Source organism: Carlito syrichta, unplaced genomic scaffold, assembly GCF_000164805.1.
Source record: "Carlito syrichta isolate Samal-C Ts95f unplaced genomic scaffold, Tarsius_syrichta-2.0.1 Scaffold256582, whole genome shotgun sequence".
Taxonomy (NCBI): Eukaryota; Metazoa; Chordata; class Mammalia; order Primates; family Tarsiidae; genus Carlito; species Carlito syrichta.
In genome coordinates, this window is record NW_007200678.1 from 305,965 (window position 1) to 327,048 (window position 21,084).

General features: G+C 51.9%; 1 protein-coding gene across 1 annotated transcript; it reads left to right on the forward strand.

Annotated features, from left to right (window-relative positions):
* Positions 1 to 8,930: 8,930 nt before the first annotated feature.
* On the forward strand, positions 8,931 to 11,842 carry LOC103253906 (alkaline phosphatase, placental-like). Its single transcript, XM_008052112.1, has 11 exons — positions 8,931 to 9,000; positions 9,105 to 9,221; positions 9,337 to 9,452; positions 9,604 to 9,778; positions 9,865 to 10,037; positions 10,240 to 10,374; positions 10,471 to 10,543; positions 10,668 to 10,802; positions 10,897 to 11,088; positions 11,304 to 11,420; positions 11,544 to 11,842. The coding sequence occupies exons 1-11, from the start codon at positions 8,931 to 8,933 to the stop codon at positions 11,840 to 11,842; spliced, it is 1,602 nt and encodes a 533-aa protein (XP_008050303.1).
* Positions 11,843 to 21,084: the final 9,242 nt, after the last annotated feature.

Consider the following 21,084-nt stretch of genomic DNA (forward strand, 5'->3'; position numbering starts at 1 on the left):
TGGCTAATTTTTTGATTTATTTTAGAGATGAGGTCTCGCCAAGTTGCCCAGGTGGGTCTCGAACCCACAGGCTCAGGCAATCCACTCACCTCGGCCTCCCAAAGTGCTGGGATTACAGGCTGAGCCACCGAGCCCGGCCAATCAATGCAATTTTGAACATGTTGGTACATATGTCCAAGTACCAAGTGCCAAGTCTGTCCAGAATACTCTCCTGGGATAGAATGTTGCATCATGGGAAATGTACATCTCAGTGTTTCAAAATGATCTCCATTCTCTGATGTGTAGAGTACCTGTTCCTCCCCTTCCTCTCTAATGTGTAGAGTACCTGTTCTTCCCCTTCCTCCCTAAAGAGCACTTTGTAGTCTTTACCAACCTGGGGTCTGTGATACTGCCCTCACCCAGTGTGGTAGTTTATTCTATTTTTTTTTTTTTTTTTTGAGTCAGAGTTTCACTCTGTTGCCCAGGTTGGAGTGCAGCGGCATGCTCACAGCAGCCTCAACCTGCTGGGCTCAGGCGATCCTTCCGCCTTGTCCTTCCAAGTAGCTGGAGCTACAGGTATGTGCCACCATGCCCGGCTACTTTTTAATTTATTGTGAGATAAAGTGCCACGATGCCCGGCTGTTTTATTATTATTATTACTATCATTATTATTGTAGAGATAAGTGTTAGGATACGGAGGGTGAGGGTAGATGGATGGATGGGGAGATGCAGCACTACTAGAGCCAGCATACCGGAGGTGTGCCCTGGTAACCAGAGATCTGAGTAATGCAAAGATTTGCAACATGCAAAGAGGTGAAAGAAGAAAAGATTTATTTAAGAAAGAGATGACTTCCCACAGACAGGAAGCAGGCCTACACTCTAGATGAGTGTGGCACCGTAGCCCCCGAGCCCTGGCTTAAATCCTTTCCCCTGGAGATGTTGCAATCAGGTAGACGTGACTGCCGTGACTTCCTTGTTGACCACTTGTGGATGTCTTGGAGACCCTGAAGGGGGTCCTAGTCACCAGGCACTGAATGTACAATGGGTCGATACTGGTCATGCTTGAGAAGTTTGGGTTTCTAAAAAAGACAAATTATAATAGGCCAGTACCAGTCATGCTTAAGGAGTCTGTGCTTCTGAAAAGACAAAACTGGCAAAGTTAATCTTTACCTAGAGTATGTATTTCTCCAGGACACAGCCTCTACTTTCTCATCATTGTGTCAGGGTTTAGGAGCAAAATAAAAAATGGATTTCTCCATGACATTTCTTCTACTTTCTCATCATTGTATCAGGGTTTGGGCTCCGGCGATCCTTCCGCCTCAGCCTTCCGAGTAGCTGGAATTACAGGCATGCGCTACCACGCCCAGCTGATTTTTTGATTTAGTGTAGAGATGAGTTCTCGCCAAGTTGCCCAGGTGGGTCTCAAACCCGCGGGCTCAGGCAATCCACTCACCTCAGCCTCCCAAAGGTGCGGGATTACAGGCTGAGCCACTGAGCCCGGCAATTGGTTCATCTTTTCAATAAGGTCTCACCAAGTTTCCCAGGCTGGTCTCGAACCTCTGGGCTCAGGCACTTCTCTCACCTCAGCCCCCCAAAGTGCTGAGATTACAGGCAAGAGCCACCATGCCTGGTTCTGTGTGGTTTAATCTACACTGGTTGGCCACCTTTTCACATGGGTGTTGGCCTTTCCTGTGAGAAGAACGTGGAGAGAAAGAAACTTTGTTCATATTGGAGGAGGAATCTTGGAGAGTAGCTCTTTTGAGAGGCCTTATAGAGACAGAGCCAGCAAGGACAGGGCAAATCCTGAGGCCCAAAGCACAGAAAGTGCCACGTGAAGCCCATAGTCCCTCTTCCACAGTGCAGCAATCCTGGTCAGCCTTTGAAGAGCCCCTTGATCAGTGCCCACCTGCTCCAGGCACTGCACAGCCCAGTTTCCCATATCCCATAGCAGCAGTGACTGATAGATAGACACTCATGTAATCCTAATATATTCCTTGCGTGATGCTCACAACAGGTTACGGGGTTATAGCAGAGAAAGAGGTTTAATCGTAGGGCCACCAAATGAGGAGATGGTGGAAACTTCACTCTATCTTTCCAAGGAGTTTGGGAATAGCTTTGGAGTGGGCCAAAGTGTAGATACATATCTTTGGTCAAAAAATGCAGGATAAAGTCATGGGACAGGGAGGTAAGAAACTATATTTTCATGCTGATTCGGTTCCTGGGGAGGTCTTCAAACTGATGGGTATCAGGTGTTCCCCTGAAATTCAAGACTTATGTAAGCAATTCTCATTTTATTTATTTTGAGTTGGAGTCTCACTCTGTCACCCAGGCTGGAGGGCAGTGGCATGCTCATGGCCATCGCAACTTCGGCTTGCTGGGCTCAGGCAATCCTTCCGCCTCAGCCATCCAACTAGCTGGAACTACAGGCACGTGCCACCATGCCTGGCTAATTTTTGATTTATTGTGAGATAAAGTCTCACCAAGTTGCCAAGGCTAGTCTTGAACCCATGGGCTCAGGCAATCCTCTCACTTCGGTCTCCCAAAGTGCTGGTATTATAGCCATGAGCTACTTCCCCAGTCAGCAATTCTTTTTCTCAGTTTTTTCTTTTTATTTATTTATATGTTGATTTTTGAGACAGAGTCTTGCTCTGTTGCCCAAGCTGAAGTGCAGTGGCACAATCACAGCTCACTGGAGCCTCCAACTACTGGGCCCCAGAGATCCTCCTACCTCAGTCTCCTGAATAACTAGGAATACAGTTGTGTGCCACCTTGCCTGGCTAATTTTTATTTTGTGGAGCTAGAGACCTGTTGCCCAAGCTCCAACTCCTGGCCTCGAGTAATACTCCAGCCCTGACCCCCCAGAATGCTAAGATTCAGGCTTAAGTCAACATATCCAACCTCCTTCAGCTTTTCTTAAACATAAGTCTTATGATTCTAACATCAGAAATTCTATCTATGTTGAAAGACTTAAGATTCTTTTTTTTTTTTTGAGTCAGAGTCTCACTCTGTCACCCAGGCTGGAGTCCAGTGGCATGCTCATGGCCACCACAGCTTGCTGGGCTCAGGTGATCCTTCCGCTTCAGCCTTCCAAGTAGCTGGAACCACAGGCATACGCCACCACGCCTAGCTAATTTTTTGACTTATTGTACAGATGAGGTCTCACCAAGTTACCCAGGCTGGTCTCGAACCTATGGGCTCAAGGAATCCTCTCGCTTCGGCCTCCCAAAGTGCTGGGATTATAGGTGTGAGCCAACCTGCCCCGCCACGCCTTAGGATTAATTTTTTTTTTTTTTTGAGTTGGAGTCTCACTCTGTTGCCCAGACTGGAGTGCAGTGGCCGCTCTAACATCAAAAATCCTATCTATCATAAAAGCCTTAGGATACTATCATCCGGAATTCTATCTATAGGAACAATGTAGAAGTAAATGATCAGTAGCTGTGTTACCTGACTGTGACTTTGGGTGGCCAGAAAGTGGGTCACACTGCAGTTAGCTTAATGTTCAATTATAACTATTTTATGTCCAGAATTTTTGTTAACCCTGTAAGGATGGCTTCAGTCAAAAAACCTGTAATTGAAAAGAAAGACAAGCCGGGCTCGGTGGCTCAGCCTGTAATCCTGTGCTTTGGGAGGTTGAGGTGAGTGAATTGCCTGAGGCCGCAGGTTCGAGACCCGCCTGGGCAACTTGGTGAGATCTCATCTCTACAATAAATCAAAATGAGCCGGGCATGGTAGCACGAGCCTGTAGTTCCAGCTACTTGGAAGGCTGAGGCGGAAGGATCGCCGGAGCCCAGCAGGTCGAGGCTGCGGTGGCCGGGAGTGGCCACTGCACTCCAGTCTGGGTGACAGAATGAGACTTCAAGTCAAAAAAAAAAAAAGAAAAGAAAAGAAAGACAAGGGGTCCCATCTCCATCTCCTGCTGCTGGAGCTGCAAGAACATCCACATGATCCCCTCTGTGAACCTTTGGCCCCAGTGGGAGGCCAAGCTCCTGCTACTCTGAGGGGAGTGCTCCTTCCAGAGTCGTCTGTCACCTGGACCTCAAGGCACCTACCTGCTCTGTGAACAATGCTGCCTCCAAGGGACTGACTTTCTGGAAGGTCCCTCATTCAGGCAGGCTGGGGAGGAGGAGTGGTCCACTCTCTCCTCGTCAGGCCCCAGAAATGCACGGATAGGCCTGGCCTGAGAGGGGAGGGCTGGGCACTGCCGCTCTGGTTGGGTGGGGGCTGAGATGGCATCAAACACCCTCATCCCTATTGCTACATGGGTGACCCCTCAACTGCCTACCAGACCTCCAGGTGACTTGAGGACGCTCAATACCCCCAAATCTCATAAAGTCTACCAGATACGGCACCCAGAGAAGGGAGGGCAAAATAAAACATGGCCTGTTTCCAGATTTCCAGCACAAGTGGGGATACACAATTTCTACTGGGTTGGTGGGAGGCTCACAGGAAAGGAGTTGAAAAGCACCCAGGGAGCACTTGCCCAAGGGAAGGGCTGCCTCTGTTTCCCTAGCGTGCTCCTCATTTGCATTGAGTGTTGTCTTTTGGTGACAGCATTCTTTCCCAGTCACAGCCATGCTCTCCTTTGAGTGACAGGACCTGTCATCACATTTCCCAGTGAGACATCCTGGTGAGATTCGGAAGGCAGAAGGCAAGCAGAAGCCATTCCTCCATGGTTGACAGCACTGGTGATGGGGTAGACACAGCATTGTCCTGGCTCTGGCAAGGCCTATGGTGGGCACCGAGCAGGGAGCTGGGACACAGCCTGGACTGCACAGAACTGGATGTCCCAAAGGGACTCAGGTGGTAAATGGGTAATGTATGAACAGGGAGTCAGAGTCCTAGATGGGGCCCTACAGGACCAGGCCTTCCTTCCCAGACCATAGACCAACCAGTCCCCAGAGAGTACATACAACAGGCCCCCGACTCCTCTTGCCCGAGGTAACAGTAAGCCAAGAATGGAAGGAATGGAAGCTTTATCTCTTACTCCACCCCAGAAGGACTTTGTTGCTTTTGCCTTGCAATCCCTGGAACTTGGAAGAAGAACTGTAACCAATTATCAGGCCAGTCAGGTGCCTCATGCATGAAGATGGGAGGAAGGGTGGCCAAGAGGCCCCAGGGAGCCAGATTTCCCCCATAGACTTTGGGTAGGGATAAACATCCTTTGTTTACTACAAGGGACATGTGGTGTGTGTCTGATCACCAGTCCTGCTCTGGCACATGAAAAAATTCACAAGAAAGAAACCAGGGTGATGATCACTTAATGTCATCATAAGAAGACCATTAACAGGAACTTCACACTACACACCTATCAGCATGACTGAAGAGAAAACTAGCAGCAGCATTCAACACTGGCAAGAATGCAGAGAAACTGGAGCACTCCGCTGGCTGGTGGCCATAGAAAATGGTACAGTCACTCTGCACAACAGTTTGGCAGTTTCTTCAAAACCACATGTGCAATCACCATACGACCCAGCAGTTGCACTCCTGGGTATTTGCCCTAGAGGAATGTAATATATGTTCACACAAAAACCCATCCATGCCTGTTCACAGCATCTTTATGCATAGTAGCCCAAACTGAAATCACCCCAAATGTCCTGGAACAGGTGAGGGGTTAATACACTATATGGTGCATCCAGCCCCTGGGATACACTATGGTACATCCAGCCCCTGGAATCAAGCTCAGCAAACAGAGGAGCCCACTGTCAGTCCACACCTGGGTAAAGCTCCAGGAAACTCTGTTGAGTCTGTTGAGTGAAAAAAAAAAAAAAATTCCCAGCTGGGCATGGTGGCTCATGCCTACATTCCCAGCTCTTTGGGATGCCAAGGTGAGAGGATTCCAGAGTCTAGGAGTTCAAGACCAGCCTGGACAACATGGTGAGACTTCGTCTCTACAACAAACCAAAAAAATTAGCCAGACATGGTGGTGTCTTGCCTGTAGTCCCAGCTACTTGGAAGACTGAGGTGGAAGGATCACCTGAATCAAGTAGGTCGATACTGCAGTTGCTGTGTGTGAGTGTGCTACTGCACCCCAGCCTGGGCCCCAGGGTGAGACTCTGAGTCCAAAAATAAAAATAAAAAAAGCCATTTCCATATCCTGACTATGGTGAACTTGCTCAGGTGATCACATTGTATTGACCCTCCCACACAGGCACATGTAGACATGGAACACTGGGAGTGCTGGTTAGTTGTGGACAGTATCACCTGGGAACTGGGCAAAGTGCACAACACAAAATGATTGTTTCTTGCAACTACATGTGGGCCTACACTTATGTCAAGAATTCCGATGTATAAATGATGAACAGGTAGCTATAAAGCCTTCTGACTGGTCTTAACTTTGTAGTGATTTAATTAATTAAGGGCCTGCCTGCTAGCTAGTGTCCCCTGGACCAAAGAATTTGCCTAACTCGGCAAGACAAAGCAGGAGCTAGAAGGAATTATGGGGACAACTAACAGGAGGCAGGGAAGGCTCCCAGGAGGGGATACGCTCTCAGAAACCTAAGGGATGACCAGCAGGAAGCAAGGTGGGGTGGAGGCAGGAGAACACCAGAAAGCTCTGCCTGAGGGGAGACCTGTGGGCACACTGGGGAGTGGAGCAGGCAGTTGCTGGGCAGTGAATGGGGTCACCCTGGGCTCTGGGGGCCAAGCCTGTGGCTCAGGGGTAAACAGGCCTGAGAGGAGAAGGGGTTGCTATGTTTGGGCTGGGGTAGGTGGGGCTTGGGGAAAGACTTTCTTTGGCAAAGTTTTAAATTGTGGTAAAAACTTAAAACATAAAATTGACCATCTTTTTTTAGATTAGAAAATGTAGTTTATTTAGAAAGTAAATTAGGGTGAGAGGAGCGAGAGAGAGAGAGAGGAGATTAATCTCCCCAGGAGGAGAGGGGACCAAAGCTTAGGAAACATGGCAAAAGCCATAGCTCAAAGAGTACATGGCCACACCAGAGTCTAGTAAGGCAATGGCCTGACCATCTTTTTAAGCATATGGTTCAGCAGTGTTAAGTAGATGCACATTGGGTATAACCATCTCCAGAACTTTATCATCTTGCCAAACTGAAGCTCGCTACCCATTAAACACCTACTCTAACCCTAACCCCACCTGTAACCCTAACCCCTTCCTGCTCCTAGCCCCAGGTGTTCTCCAGTCTACCTCAGTCTCTATGAATTTGCCTGCTGTAGGGACTTTGTAGAGGTGTATTCATATAATCATTCCCTTTTTGGTTATTTTGTTTTATTTGAGTCAGAGTCTCACTGTCGCCCAGGCTGGACTGCAGTGGCATGCTCATGGCCACCGCAGCCTCAACCTGCTGGGCTCAGGCGAGCCTTTCACCTCAGCCTTCCAAGTAGCTGGAACTACAGGCATGCACCATGATGCCCAGCTAATTTTTCTTGATTTATTGTAGAGATGAGGGCTTGCCAAGCTGCTCAGGCTGGTCTCGAACTCCTGGGCTCAGGCAATCCTCTTACCTTGGCCTCCCAAAGTGCTAGGATTATAGGCGTGAGCCACCGTGCCCAGCCTTCCTATTTGGTTGTTTAAAAATTTACTTTAGCTGGGCTCCGTGCCTCAGCCTGTAATCCCGCGGCTTGGGAGGCTGAGGTGAGTGGATTGCCTGAGCCCACGAGTTTGAGACCTGCCCGGGCAACTTGGTGAGACCTCATCTCTACAATAAATCAAAAACTAGTCAGGTGGGGTAGTGCACCCTTGTAGTTCCAGCTACTCGGAAGGCTGAGGCGGAAGGATCGCTGGAGCCCAGCAGGTCGAGGCTGCGGTGGCCGGGAGTGGCCGCTGCACTCCAGTCTGGGCGACTGAGTGAGACTCCAACTCAAAAACAAAAACAAAAACTTATTTCACAGGAGACAGTATTTGTCTTTTTCTGATTGACTTATTTAACTGCGCATAATATCCTCAGGGTTCATCGGTGCTGTAGCATGTGTCAGGGTCTCCTTCCTTCTTCAGGCTGCATGATATTCCATCATATGTATGTACCCCACTTGGTTTATTCTCTCCTCCTTCGATGGACACTTGGGTTGCTCCTACATATTGGCTACTGTGAATAGTGCTGCTGTGAACAAGGGTGTACAGAGATCTATTTGAGTTCTTGCTTTTGCTGTTGTTGTTCCTGTGTTTATATCCACCTAAGTGGGATATCAGGATGGGAGGAATACTTGGAACCCAGGCCGAGGTTCTCAAGGGACCTGAGCCCCTTATCAGAGGCCACACCCGCGGGTATGCCCAGGGCCTGTGGAGAACACATTCATGTCGGGGCTCCATTTATTTGTGAAAGAGGCCAGGTGTCATCCCCAAGTGCATAAGCCTGTACCAGCCACTCCGAAAGGCCCAACCCTGGCCTGGTTGGCCCAAGGTAATGGTCCTCTCCCAACTGTTTCCTCCAGACATCGGTGCACAAACCCACACACCAAGGGTGTACCAGGGTGTCGGGCCACCCAAGTCCCTCTTTCCATGTCTCTGGGGTTCGACGTATTAGGGGTCCACACCCAGGCCCTGGCCCAGGCTTGCGCCTAGGTCTCATTTCCCTTCAGCGCTGAACAGAGCTGACTGTAGCTCCCAGGAAACACTGAACAATGAGTGAAGGAAAGAGTGACACTGGGTCTCCCACAAGACACCATGAGCTGAGGGTGGGGTGACTCCCAATGCCTGATGCAGATGCTCCTCACCCAGGTGCATCTGCCCTCGATACCCCACCCCACCCTGGAGGAGACAGCTGAGGCCCACCCTGTGAGCCGCCTGCTTCAGGACCCCTGCCCCTAGGCCAGCTCAGCCACACCCTGCACTTCCCTTCAGCCACTTTGGCTTCAGGTCATGGGGCGGGGCGGGATCAGGGTGGCAACAAGGGGAGAGGGTGGGACACAGTCCTCACTGATTTAAACCCAGGCAGCCTGTACTGTGGCTGTTCCCTGGTGTCCCAGCCTTTCCACCCTCCTGCAGTCCCACAGACATGCAGGGGTCCTGGGTGCTGCTGCTCCTACTGGGCCTGGGGCTCCAGCTCTCCCTTGGAGTCAACCCAGGTAAGGAGGCCCCCACAGCCACCCCATAGACAAGAAAGCCTCCCCAGGGAAATGCCCCTCCCAATCCCCCCAGGGTGACTCACCCTTCACTTTCCCCTTGCCAGTTGAGGAGGAGAACCCAGACTTCTGGAACCGCAAAGCAGCCGAGGCCCTGGATGTCGGTTCAAAGCTGCAGTCCACGCGGGTGGCTGCCAAGAACCTCATCCTTTTCCTGGGGGATGGTGAGTGTGCAAGGACTGTCCACCCCAGGCCACCCTCACAAGCCTGGCACCCAAGACTGCCTGTGGAGACAGGGGAGCTCAGGGACCCAGCACTCACATGACTCTGTGTATTCAGGAATGGGTGTGAGTACCGTGACGGCCGCTCGAATCCTAAAGGGGCAGATGAACGGGAAACTGGGACCCGAGACGCCCCTGGCCATGGACCGCTTTCCTTACCTAGCTCTGTCCAAGGTAAAGGCTGGACCAAATGGAGGAGCGGGGATGAGGCTAGAAAGTTTATCAGGGGAAGGTCCTGTCTTGGAGCCTGAGTTGGGGCTGGAGACAGGAGCCAGAAAGACAGGCCCTAGGGCTGGTAGCAGAGCTCACAGTATCTCGTTTCCAGACATACAGTGTAGACAGACACGTAACAGACAGTGCAGCCACATCCACGGCCTACCTGTGCGGGGTGAAGACCAACCTCCAGACCATTGGTGTGAGTGCTGCTGCCCGCTTCGGCCAGTGCAACACAACCCGGGGCAACGAGGTCATCTCTGTGATGAACCGAGCCAAGAAAGCAGGTGGGCTGTGGAAGGCGGCAGGGGCAGGGCCCGGGGGGGGCGGGCCAAACCCGAGACCTCACTTACCTGATCTCTGCCACCCTCAGGGAAGTCAGTGGGAGTGGTGACTACCACGAGGGTGCAGCACGCCTCCCCAGCCGGTGCATATGCGCACACAGTTGACCGCGGCTGGTACTCAGACGCCAACATGCCTCGCTCAGCACGCCGAGAGGGCTGTCTGGACATCGCCACGCAGCTCATCTCCAACATGGACATTGATGTGAGACACCAAGGCCAAGGGCTTGGGCTGTGCAGAGGGGGAGGGCCCGGCCACGGGTCTCAGGTCCAGGCATGAGCCGACGCAGGCGTGGTCTGTGGGTAGGAGAGGGGGGTGTGGAAGGTACATCCCAGAATAGCCCATTCCCATAGCCTCAGGATGGCAGCCAGGTCTCAAGACTACCTGCATGATCTTCTATCCCCAGGTGATCCTGGGTGGTGGCAGAAAATACATGTTTCCCAGGGGTACTCCCGACCCTGAGTACCCAACCAACGCTAGGCAGAATGGAACGAGGCTGGACGGGAAGAACCTGGTACAGGAGTGGCTGGATAAGCACCAGGTGATGGGGGCTCATGGATGCAGGGGGCACAGCAGGGAGAAAGGTAGGGGTGTGGATCTTGAGGTCAAGGGCTAAGGCCTGGCTCTGTCCCTGCAGGGTGCCCGCTATGTTTGGAACCGCACAGAGCTCCTTCAGGCATCCCAGGACCCGGCTGTGACTCACCTCATGGGTAATAACCCCCTTCCTGCTCTGGCATCCCTCTGAGGGCTGCCATTCGAGCACGTGTGCATATGTGTGCCATGAGTCCTCCCATCCCACAGCCTGACAGTCACCACCGTACTTTTGTTTCACAGGCCTCTTTGAGCCTGGAGATATGGAATATGAAATCTACCGAAACAAGACATTGGACCCCTCCCTGATGGAAATGACGGAGGCAGCCCTGCGCCTGCTAAGCAGGAACCCCCGTGGCTTCTACCTCTTTGTGGAGGGTACGTGGGGGCCCCTGCAGAGCAGAGGAGACGGCGGGGGGAGGGAGAGTCCAGGGCAAGTTCGAGCATCACTCTTCCCCTGTCCTTCCTGCAGGGGGCCGCATCGACCATGGTCATCATGAAGGCATAGCTTATAGAGCTCTGACAGAGGTTGTCATGTTTGACGATGCCATCGACAGGGCAGGCCAACTCACCAGCGAGAAGGACACGTTGACCCTTGTCACCGCTGACCACTCCCACGTCTTTACTTTTGGTGGCTACCCCTTTCGAGGGAGCTCCGTCTTTGGTAGGCCTGGGGGGCGTGGCAGGTTCTGTGTATACATTATATGGCAGAAATTCTGAGCCTCCGGTTTCCTCCCGTCATGGGTGGAATGGTGGTGCCTTTTAGGAATCGTGTGAGGATTAAGTCAGTGAATAGGCAAAACCTGGTGGTGCTTAGCCCTTGAGGCTCTTCCTCAGCTGTGGTTAGCGCCCACCACAGAGGACCCCTTCTCCCTGCAGGGTTGGCTGTCGGCAAGGCCCAGGACGGCAAGGCCTACACGTCCATCCTGTATGCTAACGGCCCAGGCTACGTGCTCCAGTCGGGCATCCGGCCTGATGTCACTGAGAAGGAGAGTGGTGAGTAGTGGGGTATCATGCTCAGAGTGACCACCAGGCTGAGGGGAGTGATCTCACTGGGGACAGGGTTGGGGGGAGGCAGGAAAGGCACTTGTCCCACCCTGAACACCACCCTCCCTGCAGCGGATCCAAAATACCGGCAGCAGGCGGCCGTGCCCCTGTCAGGGGAGACACACGCAGGCGAAGACGTGGCGGTGTTCGCGCGTGGCCCCCAGGCGCACCTGGTGCACGGTGTGCAGGAGCAGAGCTTTGTCGCGCACGTTATGGCCTTCGCCGCCTGCCTGGAGCCCTACACCACCTGCGGCCTGGAGCCCTTCGATGGCACCACCAGTGCTGCACGCTCAGGGCTGAATGCGGGCACATCGCTGCCATTGCTGGCGGGAACCCTGCTGCTGCTGCTGGGAGCCGCCACTATGTCTTAACCAGCCCCGCTCAGGCTGGCTCCTCCTCCCACACTCCATCTCTAGGCCTCCTGCCCCAGTCCCCACCAGGTACTGCCACCCCTGGCTTCCCCGGGGACGTGTTCTATTTCAGTACTTTCGCCTTTCTGAGGTAAACCAGCCTCACACAGCAAAGCACTGCAGGAAGCTGGGCCCCCAGGGCATCCTGGAGACTGAAACCATGATACCCAGGCCCTCCAAACTCCTGCCAAGCCTTGTGGTTGGGGATTTCTGCAGCTTGATGGACCACACCCCGAAAAGGAGCCTCCACTCGGCTTATAGCCCTGAGTTGGACCATGGAGGTAACCCCCCACAGGAGTCCCACTTGGGGACACGACCTGCCCAGATCCTTAGTTGCTTCATGGTGTCCTTGGCTTTAGTCATCGTAGCATCTAAGAACCCAGGACACCAGCATATCAGGCACTTGGGCTCCCAGCCGCCCTGCAATTGACCCTGCTGACCAAGAGGTTGCTGGGCCTGGGACCCCCCAGGACGCTTTGACACAGTCCTCTATTGGGCTGCTTTCACATCCCTGTACCCCTCTGTGGGGCCCAGTGGCATCATTACAGAAAGGACACTTGCCCAAGTCACAGCTACTCAGGACACTGCCTCTCCCCATACCCATTTCAGGCCAGAAGATCCAAGGGACAGCCTGGAAACTGGGCAGCCCCAGAGCAACTCTTGGCCCTTCCCCACCATCTGGACAAAGATGACACCTTATCCTCCCGGGGCCTTCATTGTTCTGGTAGCAGAAGTAACAATAATAAAGTACTATCCGATGGATATAACAATAATAAAGTGCTGTCCAATGTAATGACATTAATACACTCTAGAAAGAGAAATTTGTGTGTGGGCATCAAGTGTGTTTCTTGGTGGATAATTCACATGAGGTCAGGGAACTACTGAGGAGCAGGGCTGCTGAGTAGCAAGAGACCTGGACAAAGCAGGGGCTGGGAGCAATGCAGAAGAGCTGTGCAAAGGCCCTGAGGTAGCCTCAGCAGGTGCTCTTTGAGGCCAGTGGCTGGGTCAGAGTGAATGGTGGGTAAAGGAGGTACAGCCTGAGGAGGAAGATAGGTGGAGGGAGATAGGGGAGGATTTCGAAGTTGACATTGAGGGGTATGTGTTTGCAGGTCTTTGCAGAGGACTGACAGGATCAGACTGAGAAATCAGCTGCTGCCAGAAGGGTCTAGGCTTTGGGGCTGAGGGGAAAGTAGAAAGGGCAGAGGTGGAAGCTGGGGAAGGTGCAGACTCCAAGTCTCTGTCACCCATTTGAAAACATCCTGGATCACCCTCTCAGTATAGCTATTGGGATGGTGAGTATCTATATATAGTGATATCTAGCCTGCCCCAAAGAGAACACTTAAAAGAATTAAAGGGGACATCAACCTTATTTTTCAGCAAATTTGCAATATTAAAATTTATACGTACCTTCACAAAGGTACAAAAAAGCATTTTCTCCACTAGAAATGTTAATACAATTGAATCCTTATTGATTAAAAACTTGACTTCACATTGTAGAACATCTGTCAGAGGACCTGGCTCTCAGGCAGTTTACTTTAATCTGGGTTGTAGTGGATGTCACAAAGATATGGAGGCTGAAGAGAAGACAGATGCCATTACCTGGGCTTTAACTCATCACGCCCATCTCTAAATTCCATCCACCAATCATGTGAAGGCTTTTGTTAAAATCTACTAGTATATTTCTGTCTTCCCTGTTGTCATATAGTTGGTCTTGCAAACAGATGGGAAGGTGTTGCCTGTTTATGTTTTATATAAACAAGTTCAGACTAGATGCGGTGGCCCATGCCTGTATACCCAGAGCTTCGGGAGGCTGAGGAAAGAGGATTACCTGAGTCCAGGGGTTTGAGACCAGCCTGGGTAACTTGGCCAGATCTTGTCTCTATAAGAAAATCAATAAATTAGCAAGACCTGGTGGCGCATACCTGTAGTTCCAGCTACTTGGAAGACTGAGGCAGAACAATCGCCTGATCCCAGGAAGCCAAGGTTGCAGTAGCCTTAAGGGTGCCAATATATCACTGGCAACAGAGTGAGACTCCGACTAAACAAACAAACAAACAAACAAAGAATAAAAAAACCTGGTCAAACCCAAGGACCTCTATATATATATATATATATATATATATATATATTTTTTTTTTTTTTTTTTGAGTTGGAGTCTCACTCTGTCGCCCAGACTGGAGGGCAGTGGCCACTCCTGGCCACCGCAGCCTCGACCTGCTGGGCTCCGGCGATCCTTCCCCCTCAGCCTTCCAAGTAGCTGGAACTACAGGTGTGCGCTACCACGCTTGGCTAATTTTTAAATTTTTATTGTAGAGATGAAGTCTCAGCAAGTTGCCCAGGCGGGTCTCAAACATGTGGACTCAGGCAATCCACTCACCTCGGCCTCCCAAAGCGCGGGATTATAGGCTGAGCCACCAAGCCCGGACTAGGACCTCTATATTTTAACACTAGACAAGTTTTTTTTGTTTTTTTTTTTGAGTCAGAGTCTTACTCTGTCACCCAGGATAGAGTGCAGTGGCATGCTCATGGCCACCACAGTCTTGCAGGCCAGACTCAGGTGATCCTTCCACCTTAGCCTTCCAAGTAGGTGCAACTACAGGCATACGACACCTTGCCCGGCCAATTTTTTATTCTATTTTATTGTAGAGACCAAGTCTCACCATGTAGCCCAGGTTGGTCTTGAACCCCTGGACTCAGGCAGTCTTCTTGTCTCAGCCTCCCAAAGTGTTGGGATTACATGCTTGAGCCACTATGCCTGGCCCTAGACAAGATTTACAAATAGATTATCCTCAGATTAGATCATGGTAATGGATATACAACTTATGATATTGTAAAATCCACTGAACTTTGCATTTCAAAATGATATGGAAGAGTAATTACATCTAGACTTTTAAAAAAGGATTGTATCAGGCTGGGTGTGGTGGCTTCCATCTGTAATCTAAGCACTTTGGGAGGAGGAGGCAAGAGGATTGCCTGAGTCCAGGGGTTTGAGACCAGCCTGGGAAACTTGGTGATACCTCATCTCACAATAAATCAAAAATGGGTTTTTTGGAGTTTTTTTTTTAGATGGCGTCTCACTCTGTTGCCTAGGCTGGAGTACGGTGGCACACTCACAGCCACCACGGCCTTGACCTTCTGGGTTCAGGCAATTCTTCCGCCTCAGTCTTCCAAGTAGCTGGAACTACAGGCATGTGCCACCATGCCCAGCTAATTTTTTTGATTTATTGTAGAGATGAGGTCTCACCAAATTGCCCGGGCTGTTCTTGAAAGTGTGGGCTCAGGTAATCCTCTCACCTTGGCCTCCCAAAGTGCTAGGATTATAGACTTGAGCCACCACGCCTGGCCAAAAGGGGTTTTATCAGTCAAGTAGCCAAATATATTGTTGGACAGAAAACCAAGAGCCAATGAAAACATTTTCTTTTTCCTTCCTTCTTTTTTTTTTTTTTTTTTTTTTTTTGAGTTGGAATCTCCCTCTGTTGCCCAGGCTGGAGTGCAGTGGCATGCTCATGGCCACCACAGCCTCAACTTGCTGCGCTCAGGTGATCCTTCTCCCTCAGCCTTCCAAGTAGCTGGAACCACAGACACGTGCCACCATGCCTGGCTAATTTTTTGATTTGTTGTAGAGATGAGATCTCACCAAGTTGCCCAGGCTGTTCTCGAACCCGTGGGCTCAGGCAATCCTCTTGCCTCTGCCTCCCAAAGTGCTGGGATTACAGGCATGAGCCACTGCTCCTGGCTAATGAAAACATTTTCAAACTATTGTTCTAAAAAATGCACTTTCCTTAGCGTGAGTTTTCATCTAAAGATAACTACTTTCTCATTTTTTTCAATAAAATGACTTTTTTTTTTCAGGTCTCACTCTGTTGCCCAGTCATGGCTCACCTCAGCCTCAACTTCCTGGACTCAGGCGATACTTCTGCCTCAGCCTCCTGAGTAGCTGGAACTACAGGCATGTGCCACCACACCCGGTTGATTTATTTTCATTTTTATTTTTTGTAGAAATGAGGTCTTACTCTGTTGTCTAGGCTGGTCTTGAACTCCTAGGCTCAAGCACTCTTCTCAATTTAGCTTCCCAAAGTGTTGGGATTATAGGTATGAGTCACCACACCCAGCTGGAAGGAGGACATCTTGTCCGTGAAGGGGCAGACCCAGGGAAAGCACACTTATTTTCTCAAGTTTTTTACTAAGTGCCTAAAATGGACAGCTCTTGTCCCCTCTCCAACAAGTGGCAAAACATGTCAGCACATTGGTCTTTACAGGAAGAGAGGGAAAGTAAGGAAGACAGGGAAGAGAACTCAGGAAAGCTCATTTCAGTACTTTATAGATGACTCATTCTGTGTGGCTGGAAACTTTCCATGGTCACCCCAATCCCCTGACCAAGTATCAGAAAGATTCTACTCTAATGTGGCAATCTCAGCTTTATGAAATTAACCCCACTGTCTCCTACAACATTTTCTGTGCCTTCGAGGCTTCAATCCTGCCATGATTAGACTGGGGATGAGTCGATGAGTGAGTTGTAACTACCTCTACATCCTCGTTCTTACCCAGAATCCTTATTTGAAAACATCCTTTCTGTGCTATTCCATCAGTGGTTGCAATCCCACTGTTTTCCCCATGACATTATTTTTATTTTTATTAAGGAAGGCATTTACCATTAGCAATACATCTTCTTGCTATCTTTCCTTTAGTATTTCATTGAAAAAAAGTGGTTTGTGAATTTCATTATTAAAACAGAACTGGCAATACCTGAGATATGCTGGGAATCACCTGTTTCAACACACCATCTAGGAAACCACCACTTACTTTTTCTTCCTTCCTTCCTTCCTTCCTTCCTTCCTTCCTTCCTTCCTTCCTTTCCTCCTCCACTCTCTCTCTCTCTCCACCCTCCCTCCTTCCCTCCCTCTCTCTCCCTCTGAGTCAGGGTCTTCCTCTGTTGTGCAGGCTGAAGTGCAGTAACATGATCCCAGCTCACTGCCACCTCAAAATCTTATGCTCAGGAGATACTTCCACCTCAGTCTCCCAAAGAGGTGGGACAAGAGGCATGTGTCACCGATCCTGCCTATTTTTTACTTTTGTAAAGATGCTGTCTTGAACTCCTGCCCTCTAGCAATCCTCCTGTCTTAGCCTCCCAAAACACTGGGATTACAGGCATGAGCCAATATGCCTGGCCCACAAATCTTCACTTGATAGAACTTTGCCACCATGGATACCACCAGGAATGTGATGGCTGGGGTAGCTTCTGCCCTTAATGCTACAGTCAGGCCAAACAGCCTGGACTATAGGATGTTCTTGCCTTAATTATACCATGGAAGGGGTGTGGTCAGAGAGACACCAACCCAAGCCCACTTCAGACCCACCCTATGTGAGGACATGCCTATGCACTTGGGGTACCTGCGGGAAAGGTAAAGACACCAACACAGAGTTCCATTAAATATGAGGGCCACTCTTTCCTATCTTAGGCTGCCCACTGCCCAGGGCCGTGGCAAGGCCCGTGGAGGGCCCAGCACACAGTAGATATTGAGGAGGGCCTGATGTCCCTTTAACCAAATACCTTGAGGTCCTGGTGGGTCCCCAGTAAGCCTGGTAACCATGGGTGCCTCACACCTGGCAAAGCACAGACCTGTGCAGAGGCTGTAGAGGGCATCACAGGTTAGGTTCCTCTACCTGGAGTCTACCTGTCCAAGGAGTCCCCTAGAACCCATGCACAGATCCAGTGACTGGCTCAGAAAGCCCCATGATTGGTAGAAATGAGCATGCTGTAGTCTCTATGGAAGACTCAAAGGGGATTCCAGCTGTGCCCTTCTCTTGACCTTGGTGCTGACATTGCATTTGATGCTACCCTTTGCCCCACTGTTCCATAAACAGGTTTCCCCACCTGAGTAGCATTTGCTTGACAGGCTTTTGCCACTAGAGGCCTGGAGCGGCGTGCAGGAAGCTGTGAGGAATTTGCCATTGCACCCACTCATCTAAGGGGGCCACAGGGTCTACTGACTCCACTCCCAGAGCTTCCACACTTGCTACCAATGCACACGCCAACAAGCACCTGGGAGTACCCCTTGGTAGAACCTCGCCACCAGACATGCCACCTGGGATGTTCTCCAGTACAATCTAGGAAGGGCCTGGTCAGGGAGACCAGTCCACTTTCAGACCACACTGCTTGTTGAGACTCACCCCCTTACCCATCTGGTTCTTGTTGAGTGCCCATGGGAGGAGCTGTTATAGGTGGAAGGATGTTGGGCTCAGCTGGGGATACACACACTTCCTGCCCTACTACCCTAAATCCTAGCATCCTCCTCCTTGAAGTCCACCTAGTGACCAAGCCACAGCCATCTCCTGATAGTGTATCGTCTGTGCCTCCAGCGGGCTGGGTAACCACCCTGACAATGCCCATCCCATGACCCTCCTCTGACCCTCAGCTCTAGGCCAGGCACCCATGTGGACTTGTTCACTCTCCGCTGAATAGTCTTGATTCTGATGCTCTTCAAGATGTTCTTGAAGTAAGTCTTCTTGTGAACCTCAAACTGCATAGGGGTTGGGCAGAGCTCAGGGTCAGGCCAGGGTAGGACTAAACCGGGCAGGGTCACAGGCCTGACTTTGCAGGCCACATGTCCCCCAGGCACCATCAGCTGAGCAGCCATGGTGAGGCTGGCAGACAGAGAAACAGGCCCACCTCATACTCCTTGACTACAGTCTCAGATTGAGCAGGAAGTCCAAGTAGCCAACCATCACCATCAGGTACTGGAGCTGGGGCCACAGGGTGGGTGAGGGTGGCTGGGGTACCCCCAACTGAAGGGAGAAATTGCTAGGCCAGCCTGGAGTGGGCATTGAGATGAGAGAGGCAGGTTGAATGACTAACTCCACAAAGGCCTCTTGTCCCTTGTGTCCTTCGTTGGCATACAGAAGGAAAGCAATAAATGTGAAGAGAACCAACAGAAGGCACTAGGGGCCCCTCACCTTGGACTGAGCAGCTGCCCTGCTCTCAGTGTCCATTCAGTCCAGCTGCTCCAGGTGCTGGTCCAGGATGTACTTGATGTCTTCCACCAGCTGCTACACCTGGCAGGTCAGGGGTCAGGAAGCAAGGGTCAACCCAGCAGGCTTTTGCTCTGGGCCTCCAGCTCCTGGTACCCTAGCCCTTCCACACCACTTCCTAAGTCCATGGCTTAGGGAGGGACAGGGAGAGACAATGAGAGAATATGAGAGCCCATTGTCAGCCACCAGTGCCAGGAAGCCCCAAGTCTGGGGCAGACAAACAAAAGAGAGAGAGGGAGAGTCTATGACCAGAGAAGAACTTGTCCATCCCTGGGGAAGGTGTCACCCCCTTACCTTGCCTGCCCTCCAGGACTGGGCCACACGTGGAGAATTACCTTCTGCAGCTGTGCCAATGTCACCTGCTACATGAAGCTGACATCTTGCTGGATGTCATCATACTCTGACATGGTGACCTGCATGTGGGCATCAGAGTTGACTCAGCCTGACCCCATGGTCCCCTCCCTTCAGCTCCTCCTGCTCTGCTTTAGAATCTCCTGTCCAGTGCTCTGCTCCTCAGCACTGGCACTCAGGAGACTGAGCCCAGGCTCCATGAACACCTGTAGGCTGCCAGGACCTGCACCAGAAGAGGGGGCTTGACAATGGGGGACAGTCCTGGCCTGTGACCACCCCTCCTGCCACCCATCCCATACCCAGCACCTTCTCACTCTCCCTCATCCTGAGGTAGTACAGGGTCCTCTCTGGCAGGGTGAGCCCATCCTGGTCAAACTGGGGAAGGACACAGGGGTCAGAGGTCAGAGGTCAATTTGCCAGGTGGCCCAGACAGACTTCCCACCCAAATACTTATATGGAGAATATCTCAGACATACATTGTCTCAAACTCTAGGATACCAGCCTCTCACTGCACCCAGACAAGTCTGTCAAAATCCCCATCTTTTTTCCAGCCTGGAGCCTCCACCCTCCTTCCGCCTGTAAGCCTGCACTTTTTATACCTGTGAGGAGGATTCGGGCCGACCTGTCCCCCTATCCTTTCTCTGGGCCCTTACGGCCTGCCTTAGGGCCGGGAAATTGCCACCCTGCGGCTCCACTAAACATCGCAATACTCTAGGGCCTCCAGGGTGCCTAGGTGAGTTTGTCATGGGGGAGGGCAAGGCGCCACAGCCAGCAGTCGCACGCCAACGAGTAGAAGTCCTGGCACAGGTCCATGCTGGCATCCAGGTTGACGGCCAGGAAGCAGGCGGCGCGCGGGAAGGCCTTGCGCTTGAGGCAGCTCTCAGGACAGGCCACCCACCGCTCCCGGGCCCAGGTGCTTGAGCGCCAGCATGGCGGCCAGGATCGCTCACAGGCCGGCAGCGAACTCCGACCCCGACAGCAGGCACACCTAGCGCCGGTTCCAGCCCGGCAGCCCGACCCGAGCCCCGGTGGCGCTGCGCCCCGCGCCCAGCTGGAAGCCGTGGGGGCAGGGAGAACCCCGCGAGTCCCTGCCTCGCCGAGGCTCATGTCCTTGACCTCCTGGGACTCGCAGTGCGCCATCATCAAATACGGGGCCTCCATGGCGCCGAGGATGCCCGCGCAGCCCCTGGCCCCCTGGGCTACAGGATGCGCGAGGCTGCCTGCCTCCTCCGGAGCCTCCGCATGGCCCCCGGGCCGCAGCTGCGGGAAGGCAGAGGCCGGTCAGAGAAGCTCCGCAGCCCAACGGGGCGCACGAGCGGGGCCAGGCAAGGCGGGGTGGAGGCCCAGGTGCGGAGTCCCCCACCGCAGGCCTGGCCTCCCTCAGCCTCTCCGGGAGTGAGGGAAGAGGCGGGCTTGGCGTGGCCACCACGCCCCGCGTGCACAGTGGCGTCTTTTATCCTGCTCTTTCCCTGCATACTCGAGGCCAACGCAGAGTTGGGAGGGCCCTGGTACAAAGCAGGAGGCCCCGGGCACCAGGGCTGGCACGTAGCAGACCTTCACTGAAAGGCTGTCTCTGTTCCCTTTTCCATCTTGTCCTCGACCTGCCACAGACAAGATGGGTTAGTGGGGGGTGGGAGGGGGCAAAGGCTGAAGAAAGGAGGTGCGGTCAGAGGTGCGATCATGTGGACCCTGAAGTGCTGCAGCCCTCAGCACCCGGCCTAGACCTTATGCAAAGAGGCTAAAGAATCAACTTGAGGTATTGGTATAGGAATAGGCATATAGATCAATGGAATAGAATTGAGATTCCAGAAGCAAAACCTCAA